The sequence below is a fragment of the Pholis gunnellus genome (genome assembly GCF_910591455.1).
Source record: "Pholis gunnellus genome assembly, chromosome: 17".
In the NCBI taxonomy this organism is placed as follows: Eukaryota; Metazoa; Chordata; class Actinopteri; order Perciformes; family Pholidae; genus Pholis; species Pholis gunnellus.
The window spans coordinates 13,526,131-13,553,133 of NC_136544.1; the positions used below are offsets into that span (position 1 = coordinate 13,526,131).

Sequence of the window (27,003 nt, forward strand, 5' to 3'; positions counted from 1 at the left end):
ACTCTTTTCTTTCTCGTCGCTGTGGAGGAATGAATCGGATGCTTGCCGACGCACAGGTCTATCTCTCTTTCCTCTCTCCTGTCTCCTTTTTGTCCCTTCTTTTTCCTCTTCCCACCACACCTTTTTTCTTTTCCTTTCCCTCTGCATCAATCACACTTTCCCAGCATCCCCTTCCCTTCCCTCCACTCTCCATTCCCTCAGTTGGCACTCCTGGCACCGTGGGTGGTTGGGTGCCAAGGAGGGGAGGCCTCCTGGCTTCCCCCTGAGCCACCATTTTGTGGATTTCTTCTTGAGCGAGCCAGCTGTGTGCATGCAGAGCATTCGTGGACGACAGAGAGAAGGAGAATGGCGAAAGAAATCGGTGTTGCAATAGAAAAAAAAAAAGGTCACAAGGCTGAGCTGCTTGTGGTTCCCGCTGAGACCGGACCAGAGATCAGGACTCAACCTGACCCTGGCCCTCTTACAGGCACATTTACACCCCCATGAATACTCGCCACAAACATTCTTACATGCACAATGTTTCCACTCCTTCTCTCTGTAGAAATCACTATCAGAAAGCCTCCTTTACAACTCATTTTCTGTGAGTTTAATATTAACCTATTTCCCACATGCGTTGTCTCAAAGAAATGTATTCTCAATGTCCAACATGTGATGATTGACACAAACTGAATTGACACAAACTGAAATAAAAAGGTTGTTTGAAGAGTCAGGAGATGAGAAACAGACGGGCTGACCCTGAGTTATCCTCATGTTTTAGATAACGGCTCATGTGACCTCGACGGTGCAGCAAGGACAAAATAAAAAACGAAAGTTTTTTTCTTAGTTTTTCTCCCGGAGCCTTTTAAAACAAACAAGTCTACAAATTCCAAAAAGTACAAGACAGTCACAAAGGGAATATCCGTGTTTTGTTGTTCATTTCGGGGCATTTTGACACGGCATTCAAACGGGGAGACACACATCAGAAGCGTCTGTGCGTCGTTGAATTTGGGATTGAGCCTTTTTCACAACTATTTCTCAACCAAATCACCTGATCAACGTCGGGTGATTGTGATCAGCACCTTGGTAATTTTTTTTTTTTGTCTGTGTCTATTTATTTGCCTGCAGGGTTTGCATTTAGCTGTCAGCAATCGAAGCTCTCAGAAAAAGAAAACTGGTTTGTTTCCAGTCAGCGGCTTTTATCAACACATCGAATGCCAAAGTCGCAGATGAACAAGTGCAAAAAAAAAAAGGGACACGTGGTTACCTGAGCGCATTCCTAAGAGTGCGTGCAGACCTGGGATTACCGAACACTGTATATATTCACATTTATAAAGAGGAAGATAAGATTATAATGAAGACATGTCTTAGTGCTTCAAGGGATTTGGTCTAGATATGTTAACTTCCCGAGATGATCAGTCGTTAAGGTGCTTCGGGCAGTATGGATCTCTCGGCTGCAGAGGAAAACACTCACAACTCCTCTGCGAACCAATTTAAGATAGACAAAAAAAAAATACTTTTAAAGAACGAAAGGTTTCCAATTCTTCAAACCTTCTCATGTGCAGCCTGGTCGCTTTAAATTAAGAAGCCATTCTGCGTGCTGGTGACGCTGTTTCACTTTAGTCCTGCCAAGCGCATTTCTGATAGTCTATTGATTATTTAATTTTGTTGTAAGTATAACCAAATATATTTATATTACATCGAGCTGTGATCAGAGCACAGACTCCGACAGGCTGAGTCAGAGGATTTTCTAAATGATTATCTCTGTCTTGACGCAGACTCCAGGCGTCATTCCCGTCAGTGCAAACACAAAATGATACATAATTTGTATTTTGGGTACCTGGTGAATAAACAGAGCTCACACTGAATACCTCCCAACCACACAATTTCCTCTATAATGCGCTCAGACCTTTTGAATATGCATTTCGATTCGATGAGATCTGTTCAAAGACCAAAATAATGATTGAGGAAACATCAGTTCCTTGGTGCCATTTTATCAAGAGCTCGTTTGTTTGTCACAAACTTAAATTCTCTCTCTCTCTCTCTCTCTCTCTCTCTCTCTCTCTCTCTCTCTCTCTCTCTCTCTCTCTCTCTCTGTGTTTCTCCGCGTCTCTCTCTCTCTCTCTCTCTCCTTTCATGCTGTTGCTAGGGAAGCAGGGCGTATGCGCTCCCTGGCCGCGGCTGAAGGGCACAGGAAAAACACAGGAATAAGGCGAATATACGGAGTTTTAATCGAGCACGTTTTCTATGTTTGAGTCTTAACCCCCTCCTGCACACATTTCAAGAGTGAAACTCGGGAATTAATGAGTGCAAAATGCCATATTTCGGAGCTTTTTCTCCATTGCCTTATATGGCAGGGCAGAGATATATCGTGCCTGCGTTTAATAGGCTGGCCGCTACCGCTCTGCTTAGAGGCTTCATTTTAACCCTTGTGGTGCTGAATTATTTTTGGAGTAAGAAAAGCATCGGGTTTTTAGCTTGTTTGATTCTCTTTTGACGCCATCCATGCCACACACTCAAACGAATTGCGCCCTTTCGGTGAAAATCATGCACACAGATGGCAATTTGCGCACAAAAACGAGCGTTTGATGCACGAACGTGCGTTTTCTCTTATGTTTTCAATTAAGTGCCCATAAATCCGGTGACTTAATGTTGCTGACATTTACAGCTCACAGTACATACTCACTGGTGATGTGGTTCATGCTTTTGGATTTAAATTGTCAAGAAGCAGATAGACACAATAGTAGCTTCATCCAATAACAGGCTGTAATGCTGATATTAGGGGGGAAACAAGCTGAGCTTTCTGGCACCATTAGAAAGTTGCCACAGGTAGGCTGCAGGCTGTACGGCAACCCTCTGCTGTGTGTCAAATTTATGGCAGTTGAGCCCAGAGGACAAGGCACTGGTTTGACGATCATGTTGTGTGACCTATATTTGCAGGGCGCTGTCAGCAGATCGAAGTGTAAGCCTCCGTCTGCACATCTACAAAGTGCTGCTTTAAGGGGATTGCAAATAAAAAGGGGAACTTGTCTTTCATCAGTGCCTCGGTTTGAGTGATAAACAAGCTCTGGTGACTCACTGCTGTCACCTTCAAGGCTAGAGGTCTCCTTGCTAAAACAGCGGATTGGAGGATAGAGGATTGGAGACGAAACTGTTTATTTCAGCTCCTCCAGGTGCAGTTTTGCTGCATTAAAAATGCCTGATGCAGTTATAACATCACTATTGTGTGGATTTAAATTGACGCATCTATTGAAAAGTCGTACTATTAATTAACATCCACACACCATATGTACTTGAATACAACTCAACCACTCTTAAGTATTTTTCTCATATGAATAGTAGAGTATATAATAGAGTATCGGCCGTTGGAGGAGGGGTTCCCACGAGCCTTGCTATCGAAAAGAATCGATACAACTGCGCGAGTAGATTTTATGCATTAGTGCTGTAACAGTAAGGTAGTGATTGATTTGAATTTCCAGATATCCCTCCCGCAGTCCAGCACGCACGGGATAAAACCCCAACCTCTGTGCAAGGTCTCGTCCTCCCCCTCCCCTCCTGACGTCATGCATCGAGCTGAAGCTATTGCACGAAAAGAGCTGCTCGCAGCCGCACTGTGAATATCTGTATGCTCATAGCTAGGACTGTGGATTGTGCAAAGGAGGGAGGGAGAGAGAGAGAGAGAGAGAGTGGGAGAGAGAGAGAGAGAGAGAGAGGAGGAGAGGTGGAGGGAATACAGTTGGATTTGGATACAACTGGAAAACTACCAAGCGCGCACAGCACGCACCGAGCGGAAGGCACATCGACGGTGCGTATAGCCAACATTTCACCGACTCCCCCGCGGTCGGATTCAGGCGAGAATGGAGCTCCCTGCCGCCGGAGAGCACGTCTTTGCGGTGGAGGGCATCGAAAAGAAGCGCATCCGCAAGGTAAGAGAGGGAGCATGTTTGCAAACGTTGAGCGTTGCAATGTTGCGTTTGACGCGAGCCTCACCAGATTTCCCTTCTCCACCATCACAGGGCAAGATCGAGTACCTGGTCAAGTGGCGAGGCTGGTCTCCCAAGTAAGTCTTAATGCAATTACCATTATCCCAAATATCTCCACTGCGAGGAGAAAAAAATGCATAATTTTGCATCAAAATCGAGTGTTGTTACTTAAAAATGCCATTCATCAAGGGCGTGCGCGCACAAGAGTGTGTGGTTGTTTGTGGCTGAGTGTGTCCCCGTGTGTGTGTGTGTGTGTGTGTGAGTGTGCATGCGTGCGCGTGTGTGTGCGTAAGGAGAGCGCGGTCGGTATGTGTTTCAGTGTATCCGCGGATGCCTTCACTAATTTATGCGAGGGAAGGGGGTAGGCACAGCCATGTAATCCCGTTTTAATTATTTCTGCTCTGCCAGCGAATTTACGAGACAGTGGTGCTAAAATGGCCGACTGTATGTTGGTGCTGGAGGACCGTTTGGAGAGCACATACAGACAATTCGTCTTTGACATGTTTGCTCTGCAGTTGCGTGTCCTCACGGTTGATCTGCTTTTGCGGGAATGGGACTAATAGTTGTTGCACATTTGAATTGAAATCCGCACCATTTTTCTTATGTAAAACTGGACGCCTGGCTCACCTGTCCCACTCCGCACTGACTGCACAGTCACGGTGAAGACGTGGGAATGTGTGTGACGGGACAGACGCTGAGGCCCATGTGTGTCCGTTAGAAAAAGGAAGTTTGCACGTGACAGCTCGCTGACAGTTGCTCTCTCTTCTCTACAGATACAACACATGGGAACCAGAGGAAAACATCCTTGACCCGCGCCTCCTCGTCGCGTTTCAACACAGGTGAGAGATGTGGACTTAGGACAGGCCGCGCAGGCTCCAGTTCAAGCCATGACCATATATAGGCATGGGAGGAGGGGCGCTCCAGTAACTCTAGCACTGATCCCCCCCCCAACCACCCACCCACCCCTCCTCCTCAGCACAGAACTGTCTCCTGGGAAAAGGGCTGGGGATGTGGTAGTGAGAATTCCTAAATCATACTAATGGGAAGATCGGACACGCGGAAATATACGCAGGGATGTAGGCGTAAATTGTAACAGATTATCATCTCATTATGTGATTTTGCGTCAGGAATCCGAGGGCTCAACAGCATGCCATGACAGAAAACTGAAGTAGGAGTAGCTTTGGATGATGGAGCAATGAACATGGAAAAGCAATGTTCCTCATGTGGATTAAACTACAAATATTTGGTTATAATCGTATTTCTACTAGTTTGCAACGGTAGAGTTTAGGGCAGGTGCTGAATTGGCAGCTGCGCTCCAGAGCCTGACTGTTTTTATTCCGGGTGCAGTACACAAGTGCAGCAGTTTGTTGTGGTTTTCATGTGAGGGGGCCAAGCTGCTTCCTGATGGGATTCTCACCACTACACCAATCTGAGGTCTGCCATCAGGCTGAGCTGTTCTTTACTTCTGCAGGCGGATTTCATGTAACGTTTTCCACCCGACAGAAAACCGTTCGACAACACTAGCGCTGACCGCGTGGCATGCAACTGCTGCCTTTATTTTGCTATTTAATGTTGTGGAAAGAGAATATCTCACCCCGGCTGCATAAATCATCAACCTGCTTTCAATCGTGGGTCAAGAGTAGGCTTAGCAGAGGCCTGTAGGTAATCAGAAACACATCAATGTCAATCTCAGAGGTTGAGATGCTAATGAATACAAATGATGCTGTCATTTTAGCCCTGTGGCGCGTGCACAACAACATCTTGTCTGGTTTGCTGGACTCATGAGGCCTGTGAGATTTACTCTCTCTCTCTAGGCCGCCAGGCCGCTTGTGGGACTGGGAAAAGACACGATGGCTGGGGAAAGGAATTTGAATTTCTGAAAAGGCTAATTGACACGCAGTGCTCTCCGGCGTTTCCAGTGTACGGCTCTCATATTCCCCCGCAGCCTGCCTGCCTGCCTGCCTGGCTGGCTGTGTGTGTGTGTGTGTGTGTGTGTGTGTGTGTGTGTGTGTGTGTGTGTGTGTCTGGCTCTTTGCTGATGGTCATGGAGTGCTGCCTCTGCGCCGTGTGTGTGGATTCCTCTCTGCTCCCAGAGGATGGGGGAGGGGATCCGACAAGGGAGGCTGTAATTGCCAAATCTTCTGTGAATAGGGGTCACCCCCGTTGGACGCTGTTTGAAATCGCACACATTATAGCATTAAAATGTAGACTGTTTATTGTGGCGATTTTCTGGCAGCTCTGATAGTTTCAACATCTGCAGCGAGAGGCCAACAATAGGCTGGATTTACACATGCCTGGTGAAGCCTGTGAGCAGCCGGCCTTCACCCACCGCTGGTTATTTATGAGCCAATGATGAGTCAAGGTTTATATCGGGGAGTAATATTTCACAGATAAACCCAAGTGCTCGGTCTAGTCAGTACAACAACAACACGCTTCCCTCTCTTCTCCCTTTACAAAACAGTTCCAAGAGATGTTTGTTACTTGTCAGATATTCATTCACCCTGCATTTTGAGTGTGAGAGAGTGTAGGCGGTGTTGCACAAGGGTGGTGGTTTGCATGTTCTCAACAGCAGCACGTATCCCAGAAGTTCTGTTGTATTTATTCCAGTTTATCCCTCATGACCCTAATTACAGATTCAATGTAGAAGGAAGGGGCGTGCTGCGGGAGGGAGGATGTTTGAAAGACAAGGGGAGATTTTTCCTGCTGTAGCCTTAATTGAATTTCTCCTGGATAATGAGAATATGGAATGGGCCTATTACCATGGAGAGCTATGCAAATAAGGACCATAATGCTTTGCAGCAGGTCACACGTGGGCATTCACTAGTCCTCCAAATCTAAATTCCACTTTTGACCTTGAATAGGTAGAAGAAAATGAACAAATACTCCAAATGTCAACCCTGTAATTTTCTTTGTGATATAATTTCGATTTTTTTAATGCAGAAAGGCGGAAAACTGTCATTTAAATTAGATGTTGTAATGAGAAGCTAAATATGGTGCAATAAAACGTAATTACCTTTTTGTTTTCGCAGAGAGAGGCAGGAGCAGCTGTTGGGATATCGCAAACGGGGGCCAAAACCAAAACATCTTTTACTCCAGGTAATTATCTTCTTCATCGTTTACGAGTCATCACATGATAGTTTCTGAAGAAATGTCCTGCTTTTCTAAGCCTTCCTGTTAAGTTTCGCTCTGTAAGAGGCCAAAAAGGGGGTTTGGGCCTGTCAGGTGTTTGAGAGCTGCAGTCATCATGGTCGCGGTTATTAATAGATTTCTTTGAGAGAGATGGAGTAAAGGGCAAAGAAAGGATGGGGTCCTACAGCTGGATTTGTTTGCTCACTCATCATGAAACAGGGTTTGTTGCCTGAGGTTATGCAAGCGCCACATGAGTGCACTCATTTTATCTGCATGTCTATTATAATTTTTTTATGCTAAATAGCTTCATATGCAAAGTAACAGCTTTAAAGAGAAAATAGATGGCTGAAAGTAGCACTTGTCTTGTGCTTTGACTACAATGTGATTATATATTTTGGGAGACTTGGAGCCAATTGTTATGCAGTGTCACTCCCGTAGAGGCATACCACGTTGCCAGAGTCACACGTGGCCAGCAATCAGGAATAAAGCGTGACATGTCTGGTGGCACTTCTCTGACCCGAGGTCACAGCCGGAGCGTCTTGAGCGTTCCGCTGCAGTTCCCCTTTGACAGCCCGAAGGGTCAGCCTGTACAGGGGGAGGGGGAGGGGGAGGGGACAAGATGGTGGGAGGGAGATTGTGAACTGAGCAATGATTGGAGAGTTCATTTCAATTTCCGAAAGGCTTCCGCATCTTGTAAACTCTTTCATGTTCAGCCTGTAGCTTTGCTTATTTTAGCTGCTGTTTGAACTCCCTTTGAAAAGGGCATTAAACCTTGCGCGATATGCACATTTTGTGAAAACAGTTGTGTAGAATGGCCTCCTGGGGGAGAAATATCCCTGATGATGTCATGGAGATGTCACGGGGGGTTATCTGAGCTTGGACTTGGAGACCCCAAGTTTATTACATAAAACTGCATTTCAAAATAGTGGTATAGTGTTTGAAAGACCTTTGCCAGGGAAGGTAAAACACAGCGAGGCGAGTGTTGCATTATGGGAAATATAGGATCTGGTCTTCACAGAGCTTCATATATATACTTTTGTTAATCTGTTTCTTGTGAGACTCCACCAACAAGTGCACTACTTAGTTGGCCTATTTTTTTTGTTATTACTTAAAGACATCCCAGAACTCCTCATTATTATTATTTGGCTCATTATATTCTTGAGTTTGATGAAAACAGGGGAAATGTTAAACTTGGTGTCTTGTCTCTTTCTTCAAGGTACCCTCATTTGCCAGAAGATCCTGTATCCCTGCAGGTTTTGGAGAATCATCTCAGGATGCAGAGGCTATCCTCAAGTCCGATCCCGTCCCGGTCCAGCGCCCCCAGCCTCAACAGTACCAGCTCAACAGCAAGAAGCACCATCAGTACCAGCCCAGCAGCCAGGAGGTCCCCACTGACCAGCCAACCAACGGCAAGAAGAAGTTCATCTACCAGCTCAACAGCAAAAAGCACCACCACTATGAGCCTGACCCGAGCATGTACGACGCACAGGCTTCCAGGCTCAAAGAGGTGGTCAAAGTTCAGGAACTGGCCAGTAAACCGGCAAATCCTGGCTGGAACTTACCACTGGCCCTGCAGCAGAAATGGGTTCGAGACAAAGACACAGGCTGCTTGAGCAAAGTTAAAGAGCTGGCAGTGGAGGTGAGGAAACCCGCTGTTAAAGATGCTGAGAGCGAACATGCCCTTAAACCCAATCCTAAAGACGCGACCCTACCTAGCGCTGTTAGCAGCAAAATGAAGATAATCAAGAACAAAAACAAGAATGGACGTATTGTTATTGTCATGAGCAAATATATGGACAGCAACAAGGCTCATGGAGCTAAGGGTAAACACGGGGAATCTTCAAGCGAAGTGAAACCCCAAAGCACCAAACCGTCGGAGAACAATCCTGCACATACAACCAAAATGGTGGAGCACCCTGAGAACGGTATCCCAAAAGAGCTGTGTAACGGCAGCTCCCTCCCTGCTGCAGAGCACCCTATAAAGTGTTCCCCAAAGGACAGACAATTCTCCAAACCTTCACCAAGCACAGCAGAGGAATACAACACCGAGGTGGCCCGTGGTCAGGCCGATTTACCGGATGATCTACCCCTTCAGCTGACTGCTAGCTCACCCATGACGTCATGGTCTGTTGACACCAACATCCCGACCCCAACATCCGTTGACCACATCAGGATCCCTTCTTTTCCCAACGACCGCAAGCGAAAGCTATCAGATCCCGCTGAGGACAGGAGCGTCTCCAAAACCTACGTGACTTCCAGAAGCTTCAGCGTCCCCAGCACTGTGGTTACGCCACCTCAGGACAAACCTATGGACCTCCACTGTAGCGGCCCCCGCCACAGCAGTACATTTACATATGAGGCTGTGGACTCTGGCAGCCAAGAGGAGCCGATGGATCTCAGCTGCCCAAAGAATAAGAATCAGGTGGAGACGGAGATACTGCCGGAGCCCGAGCCTGCCGTCACAAACACAACTCATGTGACAGAAGACACACAGAAATCCACAGAGAAATCTAAAGAAGCACCTCTTCAAAAGATCTCCCCTTTCATGGGAAATATCATAATCACTGACATCACAACAAACAGTCTGACTGTCACATTCAAGGAATTTGTTTCTTTCTAAGAAACCGTTTTGTAAAATAGGACTACCAGTGACCGATTGGATGAATGCTGTTAATATGTACATATGTAAAAAACATCAGAATTTTGTAAATGTTGAAATTTATAATTTATCATTCAAATTCAATATGTTTCTTAGAATGTTTTATACTGTAACTCCTCTGTGACGTTGTAGCCAAGAAAGTGCCCTCGAGAATTTGAGCGAATGCATTCAGGTGGATGTGTTCCACTTTTAAAAAACGGTTTATTTGTCATATGGAGCCGAATGGGATACTTTTGCTGTTGTTTCATACCTGCACCAAACTTATAACCTGAGATGTATGACGGCTTATACATATTTCTTATGAATAATATCACTTATTTTGGTCCCGATAGAAGGTAGAGAGGATGTTGTTGAGTATATGGTGATCAAAGATCAAATTGAAAGCACTTAATTACATTTTCACATGTTGGTTTGTGTCATTACGAGGAGAGAAACAGCTGTTCTCTTGAAGTCTTATTTCACTTTTTACTCCCGACAGGTTCCCTTAGACGGATTTGGCATATTTTGTTAGATGTTTTGTTTGTGGCTTGTTTGAGAAAACATGATTAGCTATGACATGCAAATTTACAAAGCAGGTGTGTCTGCATACAGTGGAAACGCAGTGTGGGACGCGCTCGGCTGTGTCAACAACCTTAAGGAAATGTCCCGGTCTTTTCTTCTTTTGTCAGGTTTTGATCTTGCCATTGACGGGCAACAAAGCCGTCAGTGAATATACCGCTGCAACCCGATCTATTGCTATGTTGCACATTTCACCTTTAGCAAACATCTATGGACTGACATGTGACATCTCAAAGGTCTGTTACTATTAAGAAAAAGGTGTCATTTATCAAATGTGTGACTTCCCATTAAGACGACGTATTGATTCTTACATGATTTATTAACTTATTGTTGACCTCACATATTGCTGGAGTTACTTTAAAATACAAACGCTAGTCTCATTAGGACTCTCCTAATGTCACAGAGAGTGGCGATATTCATCTCATTTTGCTTTTGGAGCTCATTGTATTATCTGGAAAACACACGTTACTGTTATTAGCTTTCGAAAAAAGCTACCAGGGTGATTAATGAGTACGTTACACAGATTAAATGTGAGTCGCGAGGCTGCCTTTGTATACTGTTACATGCGAGCCAATGAGTGCACGCTGTTTTGATTATGCTGCTGAAAATTCAAATGTCAAAGCTGTTGGATGTAACCTACATTTGAGTCTAAATTGCCTTCCACGCACGTTTGATGCAAACCAGTAAGAATGCTATAATAATAATAATACAAAATATAGCATATTTATTGACGTTTAACTTGCTGCTCTCTGCATCAGAAGCTACAATTGATTCCACTGAACAGTTGAAACGATCATTTAAGTCTGTTGGCCTCTTTTTGTGCATTGTTTTGTTCATTCTCGCACTTGGTTCGAAATCAAAATGATTGATATAAAGTATGTTCTACCAGGAGTGGGTAGACTAATCGCTGTTGGCACAGCTTATTGGATGGTATGTTTCACAATAAAGAGAAAGAAATAACCTCTTACATGTTTATGCATTTATATTTGATATCTTGTTGATAAATTGGACGTACTATTGGCAAACCTTTCTACCGTTTTTTTCGTGTTCAGTGAAAGATCTATGTGTCACTGTTCCTGCCCTGCAGTTGTTATGAAGCATTTCTGCTGATTCTACAGAGAACGAATGGAACAATAAACACAAGAAACACTAACTTGGTTGTGAACCATGAATAGAAAAACAGATCATGTTGCATAATCACAAACGATCCTGCACAAAGGGCCCTCTGTATTGCATAACTGCAACGGCCACTTGTATTATTAAAACTTTAGCCATGCATTATTTTTCTACTGCAGCTCGACCCCAAGCAGGAATGTAAACACGCAACATAACTGGAGGGAAGGCTGTTACGTAACTCTTAGGTTCCATGAAGAAGAAAGGCATCGTGGAGGGTATTTGTCCGTTGTATAATAAGTGTGTGCACACAATGCCTGTCAGGAACGTCTGTTTTATGACGTTTAATTAGCGTCTGCAACATGATCTCGGCAGGTCCAGATCATTGTGTAACCTGTTATGACTGTGTTGTCTCGTAAAACGCTGTGTCACTATGGCAGCATTTCTCCCTACATTATTATCACACAGTAAAGGACAAGTTCAGACCTATGAAGACACAGATATATGCAAAGCTTCAGATAGACGTTGGTGCATATCTCAGCTGACCTTTCATGACATTGCCAAATGCGTGGGCCTCTCTCAGTCTTGTCTTGTCAGTAAGTTACTGTAATTTTATTATGTTGGTAATTCTCTACACACTGCTTTTGTCTCCCTATTATCTTTGTTTCTTCCGAAGCGAGGGTCAAAGGACAGATGGTGCTGTACAGATTGTAGACCCCCTTTTGAGGTAAATTTGTGATATTGGGCTGATATAGTTAAAACTGACTTGACTTAAAGAGAATCATTAAAAGCCCTCTAAACAGGACTTTGATCTGAAAATGTAAGCAGAAATTGTTGTCGTTATACTGGAATCTCAAGCTTGTAAACAGATGAACTCTTTAATGTTTTGAGTGATAGAAAGGCCCAGGAATGTGTGTGTGTGTGTGTGTGTGTGTGTGTGTGTGTGTGTGTGTGTGTGTGTGTGTGTGTGTGCGTGTGTGTGTGTGTGTGTGTGTTGTGTCTTCTTTAGTTTAGTCATGGGAGTTGCCTATTAAAGAATGTGACACAAACAGAGAACCCTTTAAGAACAGAAACATATGTCCACTGCACTTAAATCAGACGGATTAGCCATTTTTTCCACCTATTTTTTAAATGACTAGTCTTTCTCTCTGAACTTCCCTGATCCTGTTCTGTTGTCAGTTAACAGTCATTTCTCACAGTGGTTTTCTGGCTTACAAGTGCATAGAAATACGCATGGATCTCATGTAGACAACCAGGGTCGAGAGGGCTAGAAGTTCCCAAGAATGACTTCAACTTCAAATTTGATCCGTTTTCGACCTATAAACACATTTTCACTTAGATTAGAATAACCAGCTGAAGTGGGAACAGTACGAGTTAATTAACTTAGAGTCCAAACATCAGATTCAAAATCTATTAATTAACAAATAAATAACGTCCGTTGTTATTTGGGCTGCGTGAGCTACTGAAGTCTAATAAGAGCGAAAATATGACAACCAATCAATTACTCCTAACAGGCCCATATGGGACCATGGCAACCAAAGACACGCATGACACATTTCTCAGTTTCGAAACTCGTATCAGTTGATATTAGCGGAGTTTCAAAACCCACGAACACACAGCTTCGCATCCCTCTGTCTCTCTCTGCAGGCTATCTCTATAGGCCGTTCATGGCTTTGAACCAGCTATGCAGTCAGTCATGCATCCGTAGGAAACTGAAACATCGTTGAGCAGGGGAACATATTTATAGACCAAGTGTGATGTTTCACATTCCCTCTTTATCATCGTACCCACCAGCAGTCTGCACAGTGTCGGTTTCATCCCCGCACAGGGCAGTCTCACTGGATCATGTCAGCAGCAGGATCGTTCGGGTAATTTAAAGCCCAGTGTGTGACCCGGAGAAGGCCTGTTGCTCAGTAAATGTAATAGATCTGAATAAAAACACGACATTTTAAAGCATACAAAATGGAAGGATCGTTCATTAATTGTGGAATCACTGTTGACTTCCTGTATTTTCTTTCCAAATGCATAAAACAATGGAGAAAAAAAGCCTTAATGAATCTTTATTTTATTTCATTTTCATCCAGAAAAAGCGGATGTAACCAGAAATGGATGTAACCTAAAAACCTAAAATAGTTATAGTGTGGGAAATGAGAGCTGGTGCTGTGGTGTGGTCTATCAGGCGGCTTCAAAGGGTGCTTTCTGCTTTCTAATTCAAAGTAGGCTATGCGCTAAAATATGGCTTTGCAGCTTCGCAGCTTCTCGCTTAGTGGTTTTTGTGTGTGAGCCACCTTCAGCAGAAAATGTCGCCCGGTGAAGTAGGACAGTCAACAGCGAGCTGTGCGCAGCAGTTGCCCAGAAACCAGAGAGCCAATAATGTTCTCACAGAGCCAGCACTGTTTATTCATGTACGGCTGTCGCCATTGCGGCTCCCGCAGACTCACTTTTCAACCGACTCACAGCCAAATATGGAGAACCGCAGCGGCGCAGCAGTCCCCGCTCTCTACACGCACCAGCCGCCTTTCTCTCCGAACACAAACCGTGCAGGCTCTATAGCCATTATAGTACCGACAGGAAATGTCGGTCTACAGGGTATGACTATCAAAATGGTGGTTCATATTTCTACGGCAGCCACAACGCATCTTTTGTCCGCGGCGCGCCCGCCTTTGTCTGCTCCACAGCGGGGATAATGTAAACAGAAAGCAGCAAATGTACACATATATACATAGCCTATAGTTCAGTATGTTGAACGTGATCGATAATGAAGACGGACAAACGACATACAGCCTCCCTGCTTATGCTGCGATTTCATTTCACACATCTGCAGTAAATGATCCCACATCTAATTAACCTCACAAATTATTACAATTAATTAAAACCCAGCCTGTTTACTTTAATGTGCAGAATGTTACGAAAATAAGAAGTCGGGATTTCAGGGTTAATAGCCTACAACATGATGAGCGCAGATCAAGAAGGAATGGAGAGCAATGCATTTGTAGGCAATGTTTCTCATTAATGCAAAGGTTTTGCACTACATTTTTGTCAAATAACTGTGAATATTTATTTTTATAATATCACATTTTAGCTGCATTCGCTTGTGAAAGCTGCAACGTCTTTTATAATCGCCACAGTGGCCAACTAATTGGTTGTCTGGCCCCCAGCATCAACAAAAAGGCGTGGATGGTACCTGATGCGGGGACTTTCGCCCTGCTATATTCATTTAATGAATAAACTCTTCTGCACAGGCTGCATAGTGTATTCATTTTAAATAGATAAACTGGAAAAGAGGTAGAAAATCGAAGTAAAAATCTGAAAATGAAAACGACCCAGTATTGTGCCCATGCTCTATTGTGTGTAGAGCATTTCTTATTAATTTGATTATTTTTTTAAAGTGCTATTTGAACTTCCGTTCAGTTCAGTTGGATGGATAATGTGCATGACCCGGAGGCCTTAGCAGGTAGAAAGACTGCACGATTAAGATACGCTGACGTGTCTCTTGGCAAAATTTAAGATTTAGGACAAATTTGTAATTATTACTCTATTTTAAATGAAAAGCTGATGAATGTAAAAGATTGCACCTGAGGCCCACAGAAAAAGAAGTTGCAGCTCCGCCCTCCCCTTTTACATGTTTGTGGTTAATTTGTGTGATTAATATTCCGAGTAAATGTTATCACCACGACCATATTAGTGGTTCAATATATTTCCGAAAAGCTGGCTGCTGGGCAAAAACCTCCAACTATAATAATAATGATAATGATGTAGTAATAATACGTTGCTACTGAGTGCAGAAATACAAACATTTTGTGTTTAATTAAATTATAAGTGCTTCGTTTTATTTGTGAGGTAACCCCAGAAATAATAGATAAGAACACAATAATAACAATACAAATAATAATTGCAATAATGTTTCTGAACTCTGTTTATAATATTACCACTGCGTCAATAACCGAAATATCAGTAACAACAGGCCCTCATGACGATATTTAGCCTATATGAAGATTAAATTAAATCATTTCTAAGATATATTTATTGTCAGTAAATGCACAAAGTATTCTTCCATTTATTGGCTCTCAATATTTTGTGGATTTTTGTTTACATGCAGAGACAGTTTAGCTGATGATGATATAATTTAAATGCAGGTAAATCACACTCTACCCTGCTGGATGGAGTCCAGTTAAGCAAGTTACACCTTGACTCAAATCTTCCCGAGTCTCAAAACTCGTCCAGGCCTTAAAAGCATGTTATTAACCGCCCTCTGAATAAAAAGGCTGAATAATCTACTTGTTTTTGAGTGAAGAAATCGGCCGTTTTGGGCCATATTTGCTCTTCATGTAATTTGGTTCGTCTTCTATCATATAATAATGATTCTAAACAAACTGACGCAGCTTCATGTTTCCATGAAATATTGAAAAAATATATAGCTTCTGGAATGATCATTAAAAACCGTTAGTCTTTTTTAAAGGGTGTTTTTTTCCCCACAGCGTGCGTAAAATCGTAATGCGCAAATGTCCAATTACGCGTGACATGGCATTACATTGTGGCACGTGGACTATTTTCTTTTGATATGCAGCACCTGCAAATCTGTGATTATAAATGAAACTGTATTGCAGCAGATTGTATAAACAAATTATTTTGTAACAATCAGTCATGAACCTTTGGATCAAAACCAAAGCTTGTCTGAGGGTTACTCGAAAGGTTTTTTATCTTAAATGGGGCTGATATCTGACCATTTATGTTCCTTTTTGGTACATTTTAATGCAGGGATTTCTATTGTAATGATATTGATTTGAATTGTATTGTTAAAATGTTAATGCTTTAACATATACAGACTAATATATACAGATAGATGTCTTGTGTAAATGTGTTCAGATTCAGATGTGTTGCGCCTGTGGATGAAACCTTGCAGTCATTCTCCTCTCTCTCTGATTTAATCTCTATTATTTTTTAAAGAAGGTGAAATTAAACTTGTTCTTCTTTTTGTTTGGGCTCTATAGACCCCTCTCGGGGATCTCAGGGGGTCCGTGGATCTGCTCCGGGAGCCTCTGATTTTGCTTGTCCCACTGTGCCAGACATTCCTGTACAGCAGCCAGAGCAGCGGGACTCCTCCCCTTCACTCAGAAACCCGGAGCACGTAGCAACAACTGAGCCAATGTGCTCCACCGCGATCCGTCCTTCCGACTGCGGTGCCTGGCAACAGAAAAAGACGTGATGACGTCCTCTCCAGATTGCGTATTATGGGATGTGCGGAATTAAAACAACCCGAAGAGGACACGGGGACGACTAAAATATTAAAAGAGACAGAAATAAACGAGGTGTGTGGTGAATCATGGAGCTCTCGGCTGTTGGTGAGAGCGTCTTCGCAGCAGAGTCCATCATTAAACGGCGAATCAGACGGGTATTTGCTTCCTTTTTCACCCACAGGCTGTCTGCACACCTATTACGCAACCATTTGTTTGTACGGCGCCAGTAGGCAATCCTAACCTGAATCTATTACGGATCTGTTTTTGCAGGGTCGCTGGGAATATCTCGTGAAATGGAAGGGCTGGTCTCAGAAGTGAGTATTGTAGCCGAGGCTGTGAAGGACAGCGCTCCACTCTGGCCGCTCGAACAACTGCACCACCTCGGTTATTCCGCTCGTGGATGTTTGTTTTTAAATCATATCATCTGTTCTGTGTGCTGTGGTGCAGTCTACCATATGTCCGGGGGCTCGTGTGCACCCGTTGAAGGGTTGTGAATGTCTGAGCTTCAGCCCACCGGGATGTAATGAAGTCCTCACTAGCGTTAGCAATGGCTGGGTTCACCATGTGTCACTGTCCGCTACGTGGTCTGTAATCGCAGCGCAAGCCGCAAGCTCGCTTTGATAAAAGTCTTCCACCGCGTGTGTGTGCGCGTTGACATGCTATTCGCCTAAACGCATGGCAACAAACACCTCTCCTCCTTGTTGTTGGGACACAGGTACAGCACTTGGGAGCCGGAGGAAAACATTCTGGATGCACGTCTCTTCGCTGCCTTCGAGGAGAGGTGAGGGTTTGACAGCGCAGCAGTAGGCCTCTATGCAGAAACGAGACAGTACCGCGCATTCGGTGCCACAGTAACGCCCATTTGAATAAGACATTAAGTCTACATTTTAATCTTTTAAATCTTTAGTTTTCGCAAAGGAAGTGGTAACAAGTGTCAGTGGAGCGAGTTAAGTCTGTTTCCATATCACATAGTTGCAATGTGTGCTGCCATTTTCTTCTCACGAGCAGGTAATATGCTGCATTCTGACACGTTATTTCATTATAACTTAACTTATTCAAATTAAAACATCGTAAAAAATAAACCAATCTCACTCCAATACAGGCAGAGTATGAGCTACTTGGAAATTTGTATTTTCTGATGTAATTATAGAATACATTTTAAAATATGTAAATGACTGATGACTCTTAATGGTTTTCATTTATCAGGGAGCGCGAAAGGGAGCTGTTCGGGCCGAAGAAGAGGGGCCCCAAACCTGAGACATTTCTCCTGAAGGTGAGTGAATCTTTTGATGCGCATATCTCGGGGTTTCATTCTATCTTCTCGCCTTACTGAGGCGATACAGATGATGAGTAATTTCCAAGACATGACAACTACACTCTGAATAATTTTTTTAAACTGTTGGACTTGAATTAAAAAAACAACAACTAGAGGAATGACAATTGTTACCCAAATGAAAACCCGTCATTTACCCAGTGTCTATATGAGGTTAAGTTTAGGACGGTGCGTGTCCATTTTTAAACATCCATAACATATTAATTGTGTCTGACATGCATTTAAATGCAAAGCAGTTTTAGGACGAAGCGTTGGCCGTTCAGTGTGACGAGTCTGATCTGCAGCTACTTCTCCTAAAACTTTACATTTTCTCTTAAGACTTCACATTTTCATCCCTGGGAAAAGAAAGCTCCTCTCATAAACGGTATTTGCTCTGTCCTCAGGCCAAAGCCAAAGAAAAGGCGTATGAATTTAGACGAGAGGCTCCGAGGAGGATCCAGGTTTCCTATCCTGTCCCGGAGCCTGTCGTAACACCGAGGGCCCGGGAGGGTTTGCGCGCCGTGGTTCCCACAATCTTCCCACCGAGCTCGGTCAACAGAGGGGAAAGTGTCCACATCCGACCGGCAGAGCTCGAGAGGAGGCCGAGGCCCACTCCACCAGCTCCTCCGACAGTCCAAGAAGCCGTTCGGTTCCCCAAAAAGAGGGGGCGCAAACCGAAGCTGCATTTGAATTATGATAACGATGACGAAGGCAGCTCAGTAGAGCCGGACACCAAACGGAGCAGGCCTCTAGAGGAGCCGGGGTCACACGGTTTGTCCAACATGCCCCGACGCTTGCTCCAGCACGGAGAGACGTCAGATCAAAGCCTCATCCAGCTGACCAGGAGGTTTCAGGAGAAGACCACGATAACACCCAAACACAGCAGCGTGCGGAGACACGCAGGTCTGTCTTACAGCTGCGCATTCAGTCCAGATGTGTGCGAAAGTGATCAGGGGATGCATAGGACTAACTGTGTGTCCAGGTTGTCTATTCCTCGGCCCAGCAGCTCCGCAGAACACCGGAAACACCAGGTGAAGGAGCGCTGTCTTCCCCGGGAACAACCCGATGTCATCTCTACACAGTCCGAGTCCATCCAGGATCAGTCCGCGCGAGCAGCCTCGAGCTGGACCCCCACTTTCACCAGTCTGGACACTGTGACCGTGACAGATGTCACCATGAACTTGTTGACAGTCACCGTCAGAGAAAGCAACACCGAGAAAGGCTTTTTCAGGGAGAAAAGATAAGTAGGCCCATGTGCTTTGGATGTAGGTCAGAGGAAGCTAATATATGCGTAAATAATTGTTTAACAAGCTACTAACTAACACGCCTCCTGTAATACTATATTTTTTTCTATGTAACTGTCAAACGTGTACATACAAATATTTAATACGCTGCTGAGAAAATAAAAAAAGTGTAAGTGAGTGTGAGGTAATGTTTTTGTTCTCAGTCCTATCGTCTTGTTTTTTTGTCTATCTTTTTTTTAAGCTTTTCAACCAGTCATTCATTATAAAAAGCCATATCCTATGATTTTTGAAATAATCCCACAATAAGACTTCACTAAAATGCATCTAACTATTACTTGTGACAGTGTTGCCTCAAGAAAAAAGTGACAAAGTTTGATCCGAGTTCCACCCAAAGTTGGTCTGTGTTTTGAAGATCATTTCATGTTTTAACTAAAAAGCCACGTGACATGGTTCTTAATTCCCAAACCTATTATTAACCATTGAAATAATAAATCTCACTTTGCAAGACGATTAAACTCCAGCTTCAACATATTTAGAGGACTTAAATAAATGATCCATACCTTTTTAGTCCCTAATCTAAAACGCTTGATTTGACGGTGGAATACAGTGTCGAAGGCTTTTTTTTTAAATAATTCCTGCTGAGCAAGCTTTAGTTTGTACGAAATACTCTTTACAAAGATTTTGGGAACATATTTGAACACGTGCAAAAGCTAAAATGTGCTAATTTGTATTTATTAAAAAATATTTTTTTTTCTAATTTTGAATGGGGAGCTTTGTGTCACACGAGACTACTGTTTCTGTGATCACGCCGAATCAAATCAAACCACGAGTGCCTGATGTCAAGTTGAAGAAGTCCTGCTATTAATTTCCATTCACGGTCATTTGAATTTCTTTTCCTTTTTTTGTTTTGCAAGTTGCAGTTGGAAAGGTATGAATCATATCTTACGAAAATATAATAGCTTACATCTTAGAACTATGAGGTGGTGGTAGACCTGATTACTAATTCAAATGTACAAGCGTATTCTTGTTTCATCATCAGCACCATCAACATCAAGATAAGATTGCAGACGGTTAGACTCCAGAGGGCGAGTTTGGCCTTACAGCTGATCGCGAGGCTATGAGTGAGTTGGTTTCGACAGTTTGATGATGTTAATAAGATTACTTATTGACATCAATGAGCCATTTGATTGCTGTATGCACAGAACAGGCTGAATCACAAGTGTTTCCCAAACTGTGACCTCGTGTCTGATTAAATGATCGGAGGTGATTTTCTAATTTATTTTTTAATGCGTTAAACTGTAATTTTAAGATCATGTATAGGCCGTAATGTTTTCAATCAATGACGATGGCTTCTGTCAGTAGACAATTCGGATCACCTTGATCCTTCAGGCCTTTACAATATATGAATGCTCCGGGATCCAGAGGCCACTTCTTCCAGGCACAAAGCCTCCATTCATTTGACTTTGCTTTGTCTCTCTGAGACACATGACCCAATCTGACCATCCGGTACTCCTGTGAGAACTGTCCGTCTGCTTTCTGTCTCACCGATGGTCATTTAAAATGTGGCTCATAGGCCAATATCTCAATTTGGTGTAGTGGTTTAATGGAAAATGTTGGTGAAGTGCAGTTTTCAGAAATGCATGTAATGCAAAATTATTTTTAAAATGTTCTGCAACGTTGCCAACTTTGCAGTGTCTAAAATGTATCACATACTCAATCATATTATGTATTCATCTCAACATGTTTTGTCGATATGCGTCGTATATTTCCAAAGTTGTGACGGATAAAAAATCACCCACACTTCAAGATTTACTTTGAGCAGCGCAGGCTTTTCCTGCAGCTGTGACAACATCTGGTCAAATTCTCCATATGAGTGTAATTTACTCAACAACATACCCATCAAGAACCTCAGCCCTTTGATCTGATGCTGCCGGGGGCCTGTAAGCTATAAGCAAACCTCGAGAGAGGCTGCAGCCATCAGCGCTCAGAGCGGCCTGCCTGGTCACGCTCCACAGACTTTACCTCCACAAGATGTCGCCACCAGCCGGACCTTGAAACGGTGCCAAATTACTTTTCGCTCAAAGAACCCTGCAAGTTAAAACGAAGTGAAACCACTCATCCATAGCGGATTAATCATTGCTGAAAGCTGGTTACGTTTGTACTCATCTACAATATTAGTGGTTGTTGAGTTACAGACTCTGCCTGCTGAAAGGCAGCAGCAGACTTTAGTCCTCCAGATGTGGGGGCTTTGTGCGTTGCATCATCCCGCCACTAGATGAAGCTCCAGCACAGATGCACACTGCATTTTGTAGTCTTTTTCTAGCTGGCCAATGCTAAATTCATGAAGATTAGATTAACTGTTCTTAAAGCAGGGTCCGTCACGTAAAGTTTGACTCGTGATTTTGGAGGAAGGGTGCAAATTAATCTCAATTTGATACATTTTTGTCATTTCAATGCCATTTAAATGTAGGCTATGAAATACGAAGTAGCCTTTAACTTGTGTAAAAATGAAATAATACGTGGACAGTCTCTCAGAAGTAAAGGAATTATTGTGCAGAAAGGTGTTCTGATGTTAACAGATGGCCCAAGGCTTTTTTTCAAACTCTCTCTCTCACTCGCGCCCTCTCTCTCTCTCTCTCTCTCTCTCTCTCTTTCTCTCTCTCTCTCTCTCTCTCTCTCTCTCTCTCTCTCTCTCTCTCTCTCTCTCTCTCTCTCAGCTTCACTATATATGCATCCAGTGAAGCTGAGAGCGCGCGTACTCTCGATGACTTACAGACAAACTCTCTAGCCATGCACTACCGTCAACTCCTGTCTGAATTTGTATCTCTATGTGGGTGAGATGTTGCCTAGAGTGATTATTTTGATCTTGGGTCTTCAGTTACGGAGCTGTGCAACTGATCTGTGCAACTGGACTGGAAGGTGAGGAGCTTATGTCATTACTGCAAGATTTTTAGCGTTAGAAGAGGGACATGTTTATAACAATTTGAAGGGCTGAAAACAATCTGGCCAACTCTTACAACTGCAGACTTGATGATAATTAGATAGTAGCAAAGGAGCATCTATTAATGAATTTACATTTATAACTGCATTATTATAAAATAGAAAGGATAGAAAGGAAATAATTAAATGTTATGCAACCTACATTTTGTTCTTATTCGTGGCGTATAACTAATCTAAATAGCATCTGTATATCATTTATTAAGAATTGATAACGCCATTAGTATTAATGTAATAGATGCCATACATAGCAGTCATTTAAACTTCGCATTGTTGAATTTTTAATTCCTCGTTTTTTCCCGCCGATCCAGCGGTTTCGCAGCTGGTGTGGACTCCAGGATTGTACTGCAGGTGCAGCTGCGCTGTACAGAGGGCTCAGTGCGCTGGATCTACCCGGGCCAGGCTCTCCGAGTGGTCCTGGAGCCCAACCTGTCCACCGCCAGGCGCACCACTGTCTGCATCAAACCATCTCCCTCTCTCCGTGGAGCCAGCGTGTTCATCGAACGGGCCGGGGAGCTGGAGCTGTTGGTCACGGAGGGCGGGCGAACCGAGCAGCAGGTCTTCTGTTTCCGGGCAGATGGTCCGCACAGGCCCGCTATCTACCTCCAGTCCAGCCCACAGAGTGTTGGATCCTGGAGCAGACGTACGATGGGCTTCAGATATGAACTGCTGAGCAACAGGAGTGCTGCACACAACGTGGGCCACACCGGGCTTCAGGGTGAGTGGACCCTCTTTAATTTAGCTTTATGAAGATCTATCCAATAAATATGAATTTATACATTCGCACCCTTGTTTAGGGTTTAGTATAACATGTTAACAAATGGCATAATTAATGTTTAGTAAATCATTAACGAGTTACAAGCCATTTATAAGAGCAACGTTTGGGTTGCCAGGTTGTGAAAATTCCCTTTTTTCTGATGGGACCATATAACCACTTACCTTTTGGAGAAGGGCTGCAGAGGATGACCAACATGTATTTATACAAAACTTACTAAGCATTTATTAATTTCACAACCTGGTAACCAAAAATATTACCATATTCATGATTTTTAGTTTTATAAAGCATCAGTGCATATACAGTTAAGCCGTTAGTTACAACTTATAGGCCAAACCTTTTATAAAGTGCCTTATTAGAAAGTGGTACCAAAAATCTCGAAGTCAATTTTAAAGCCATGTGTTGCATTACCTGTCGTTAAGTGTGAGGTACCGACCATTCCTAATTCCTATGAGAAATAGTGGTCATTTGATTACAGTCTATCATGCTGACTGGAGCATGCAGCTGCTGGTCAGTTGCGTGTTTTGTCTGGCTGTCTGGTTTCCATCGGGGAGACAAAGCAGCGAAGACAGAGCAGACCACAGGGCGGCTGAAGGGCACCGGGCCAAGGGGCCTGAATTGAGACCGCAAATACTTTGCAGATTCCACAAATGCCATTTCATTGTGCAAGTCTGTTTATTAGCATTTATCCATGTGTGAGGGCCTGTCCCCATCGTGGTGATGTCATTCTATGTCCATAATAGACAGCTGCTTATCTTTTCTGAATTGCCAGACTGGCAGAGGTGTTGGACTCCTGCTGTCTCCTGCATGGGCAAAGGGTCATTCAATTAGGCAGATACAATAAGAGTCAAACACGGGGTCAAGACTAGTGAGGGTTTCTGATCTGGAGGCGCTGTGGTGGGCAGAGCACTTCAACATAGGAGCAACATTCCTTCATTGAACCCCTGGTTTCTTCTTTCTTTGATGTGAGGAGGGAGATGAATAAAGCTGGTATGTGCGTCACATTTTAAGTCAGTGGAGTGGAAGGGAGGAGAAGGGACACCCATCGGTCAATGTCAGCCGTAGAGCTTTGGGTCATGCATGGTTGGGGAGAGGGTCAACGATTGACAGATTTGATGCAAGTTTGATCATTAAATGATATTTTCTGTGCTGTTTTCTTTATTCACAGCTTCATGCCAACCCTGCAATAATACACAACTCCTCATGGCCATCTGCAACAGTGACTTTGGTGGGTACATAATAATCTCACTCTACAAACCCTGATCTGTTACTGTACCATGTGAACACACTGACAGAACACCATTCAATGCCCACTGATATACTGGAGCTACAAAGTAATGTAATGCAAGGTTTAGCCAGAGTTACAAAGATAAACAACTGAATATAAATGAGATTTGGTCCGAGCAACCACTGTGAGATATCCAACTTGTAAATGTTGGATCTCATTAGAATTAAAATATACTGACATAAATAAGAGTGGTACCATGAAATGACTTTTCATGACATACTATTCTATGACTTTTTATTGACATACTTAAGACTTGTTTTGGACATACTATGACTAGGGGTGTAGCGATGTTGGAGGGGAGCTGCAGAATGTGAGAGACCTGTGCTTTAGAGCAGAAGTAACCGTCCCACTGGGCTTCATTTATGTTTAAGAAGAGGGTTGGATGAGCAGCTAAGGCGTAAATGGAGAAAGACAAGGATAGAAAAGAAAAAATATCACGAAGGAAACTTCTAAGAGTTCTACATCGAAAACACGCTTGTTTTTCAGATATTTCATTTCATTTCTTTTAAACATTTGTAGAAATTGTTCTGGTTTTTGTTTCAGTGGTTCGAGGCTACATCAACAAGGTCTCCCACGACTCCGAACGTCAGACGTCGCTGGTGGAGGTGTCAGCAGAGAGGGTTTACTGGCAGCGCAGTGGAGTGTTTGAGCAACAAGCGGCTGTCTCTGGATCTCCTCCCGTGCTGTCTTGGCGTGGACACATCCACACACTCATGCAGTGCCACGTGAAGCCTGGGGATGGAGAGTTTCTCTTCACAGGGTCAGAACACTTTGGGGAAGCTTGGTTAGGGTGTGCCCCGCGATACAAAGACTTCCTGTCTGTCTACCAGACCGCCTGGGCAGCGCGTCAGAATTCCTGTGACTTCCCTTTGGATTGAGGAAGTTTGGTGTTTTAGCTCTATGGGATCCCTGTAAGGTTGTCATGTGCCAGAAAGGTGGCATCTAGCATCACTAGCATGGACAAAGTAATTGAATTGCCGGTAAAAAAAAAAATCACATTTAGAGGAGCAGAGCAAGGGCAAACAGCAGGGCCTCCTGCACGGAGGCTCAGATACGGCATTCCTTTGTCTCCCTCCCATCACTGCCTTATTCCTGGGAGAGGGAGAAGGGGTTGGGTTGCTGCTCTCTCTTTGTGCTGCTCTCCACATCAACCGTTGTTCACTTTGCTGGCTCTGTGTGACAATTGCCCCCTGAACTGAGGTGGGAAGAAAGAATGAAGCACAGCCAATGCCAGTTTGTTATAGTATAGGCTTGTACATATATGTTTGTGAAGTTATTTTTATTCTGATTCATCTGTGCCTAAGTTTGAAAAGTCTATTTATTTGTGTTGTACCCTACGCATGACCTTTCAATTACAGAAAATGTTTTTGCATCTAATTCAGAATTGTTGTTGTTTATAATGCAAAATAAATTCTCAACTGTATTAGTGATCACATTTGTTTTATTTATTTGAATGAGGATTTGCAAAATTGACCAATTCAGGTAAGAATTGCATTTATTTTTAATAAGGAAAATTATTTTTAGCTTAGTTTATCATTGACCGGACATAATAATTAAATAGGTCTGTAAGTCTCAGTTTTTGTCAGTAACACTCAATATTTTAATACAAAATTTGCAAGCACGCAAGAAAAACATCAAAACAAACATTTTCCCATTTTATTAACCCATTTATCTTGAGCTCAGGCTATTTAAATAAACTATACTCAAATTTGGATATCTGCCCTACAACATGGTGATCCCTAAAATGTTTTATCATCAGTTAAAAATCTACAATTCACATCGTGTTTGTTTTGTTGCAACACAATAAATAAAAATATAAAATCTAATTTCCAACATTGTAATTTGCAGATTTGTTATTTTTATTAACAGAGAATCTGGTCAGTTTATGTAGCTGTGTGCCTGATGAAGTGTTTATAAGTGAACAGAGCTCATGAACAGTGCATAAAAATCTAAATTTCATGAGGCCCTCTGGCTCACAAGAATACGTTGGCCCCTTAAGGGACTGGGTAAAGGCTTAAATGAACTAACACCCCCATTTCCCATCATATGCTGCATAATTTCTGTTTTTTGAGGAGAGAGGGATTTAGAGCTGAAGTATCCTACAAGCTTATTTAGCCCCTTTTCCTTCTGCGTCCCATCTTTTCCGATGTAATCAGATTCTTATGATAATAGGATAGCCCTACCATAAATTGAAATACAAAATCTCCTTAGATGGCGAAAAGCTCTGAGCAGATTGAATTGGAGTTTTCTTTTGAGTTGTGTGGCCCCTCCATGGCCGAGAAGACGAATGGACAGATGTGAGGCCCCAAAGCCCGGGGATCCTCCCCCTCAGCCCCTCCCAGAAGAGGGGAACAATTAATTGACTTTAAAAGCAACTGCTTTCTTTGCCTATTCCACACTTCTCCTTGGCTGAGCAGGGCTCACAAATTGGTGTGTTGAACTTTTTATGAGGACTAAATAGCTGCCAATGAAAGTGTAAATGACTGTGTGGTGAATGGGGACCACACAATGACCCTGCAGTGACAAGGCCTCCGGCAGACATAATGACCATTGTCACAGCTGCTGTCATCTAGAAACCATCAGGGATCATGAATCCAAGAAGCTAGAGGACGAAAGATAACTCCCTTTTTTTTCCTGACTCTGCCTATTTGTCCTCTTGTATATTTCTGCTCTATATTTTTTTTCTTTTTAAATGTTACTTTCTATTGCTGTTCTTTGTATACATCTCTTTT

General features: G+C 43.2%; 3 protein-coding genes across 3 annotated transcripts; all 3 read left to right on the forward strand.

Annotated features, from left to right (window-relative positions):
- The first annotated feature begins 3,640 nt into the window (after window positions 1-3,640).
- cbx4 (chromobox homolog 4 (Pc class homolog, Drosophila)) lies at window positions 3,641-11,249 on the forward strand. The gene is made up of 5 exons (XM_079177165.1): window positions 3,641-3,902; window positions 3,993-4,036; window positions 4,733-4,798; window positions 6,989-7,055; window positions 8,305-11,249. Exons 1-5 carry the CDS (start codon window positions 3,834-3,836, stop codon window positions 9,706-9,708), a joined length of 1,650 nt encoding a protein of 549 aa, XP_079033291.1. The 5' UTR covers window positions 3,641-3,833; the 3' UTR covers window positions 9,709-11,249.
- A 5,323-nt stretch (window positions 11,250-16,572) lies between these two features.
- On the forward strand, window positions 16,573-19,375 carry cbx8a (chromobox homolog 8a (Pc class homolog, Drosophila)). Its single transcript, XM_079178204.1, has 5 exons — window positions 16,573-16,810; window positions 16,926-16,969; window positions 17,371-17,436; window positions 17,862-17,928; window positions 18,372-19,375. Exons 1-5 carry the CDS (start codon window positions 16,742-16,744, stop codon window positions 19,209-19,211), a joined length of 1,086 nt encoding a protein of 361 aa, XP_079034330.1. The 5' UTR covers window positions 16,573-16,741; the 3' UTR covers window positions 19,212-19,375.
- A 2,675-nt stretch (window positions 19,376-22,050) lies between these two features.
- On the forward strand, window positions 22,051-25,149 carry LOC306709161 (meteorin-like protein; the record flags this gene model as incomplete). Its single annotated transcript, XM_079177213.1, has 4 exons — window positions 22,051-22,130; window positions 22,520-22,926; window positions 24,152-24,211; window positions 24,815-25,149. 4 exons carry the CDS (start codon window positions 22,051-22,053, stop codon window positions 25,147-25,149), a joined length of 882 nt encoding a protein of 293 aa, XP_079033339.1.
- Between the last annotated feature and the right edge of the window lie 1,854 nt (window positions 25,150-27,003).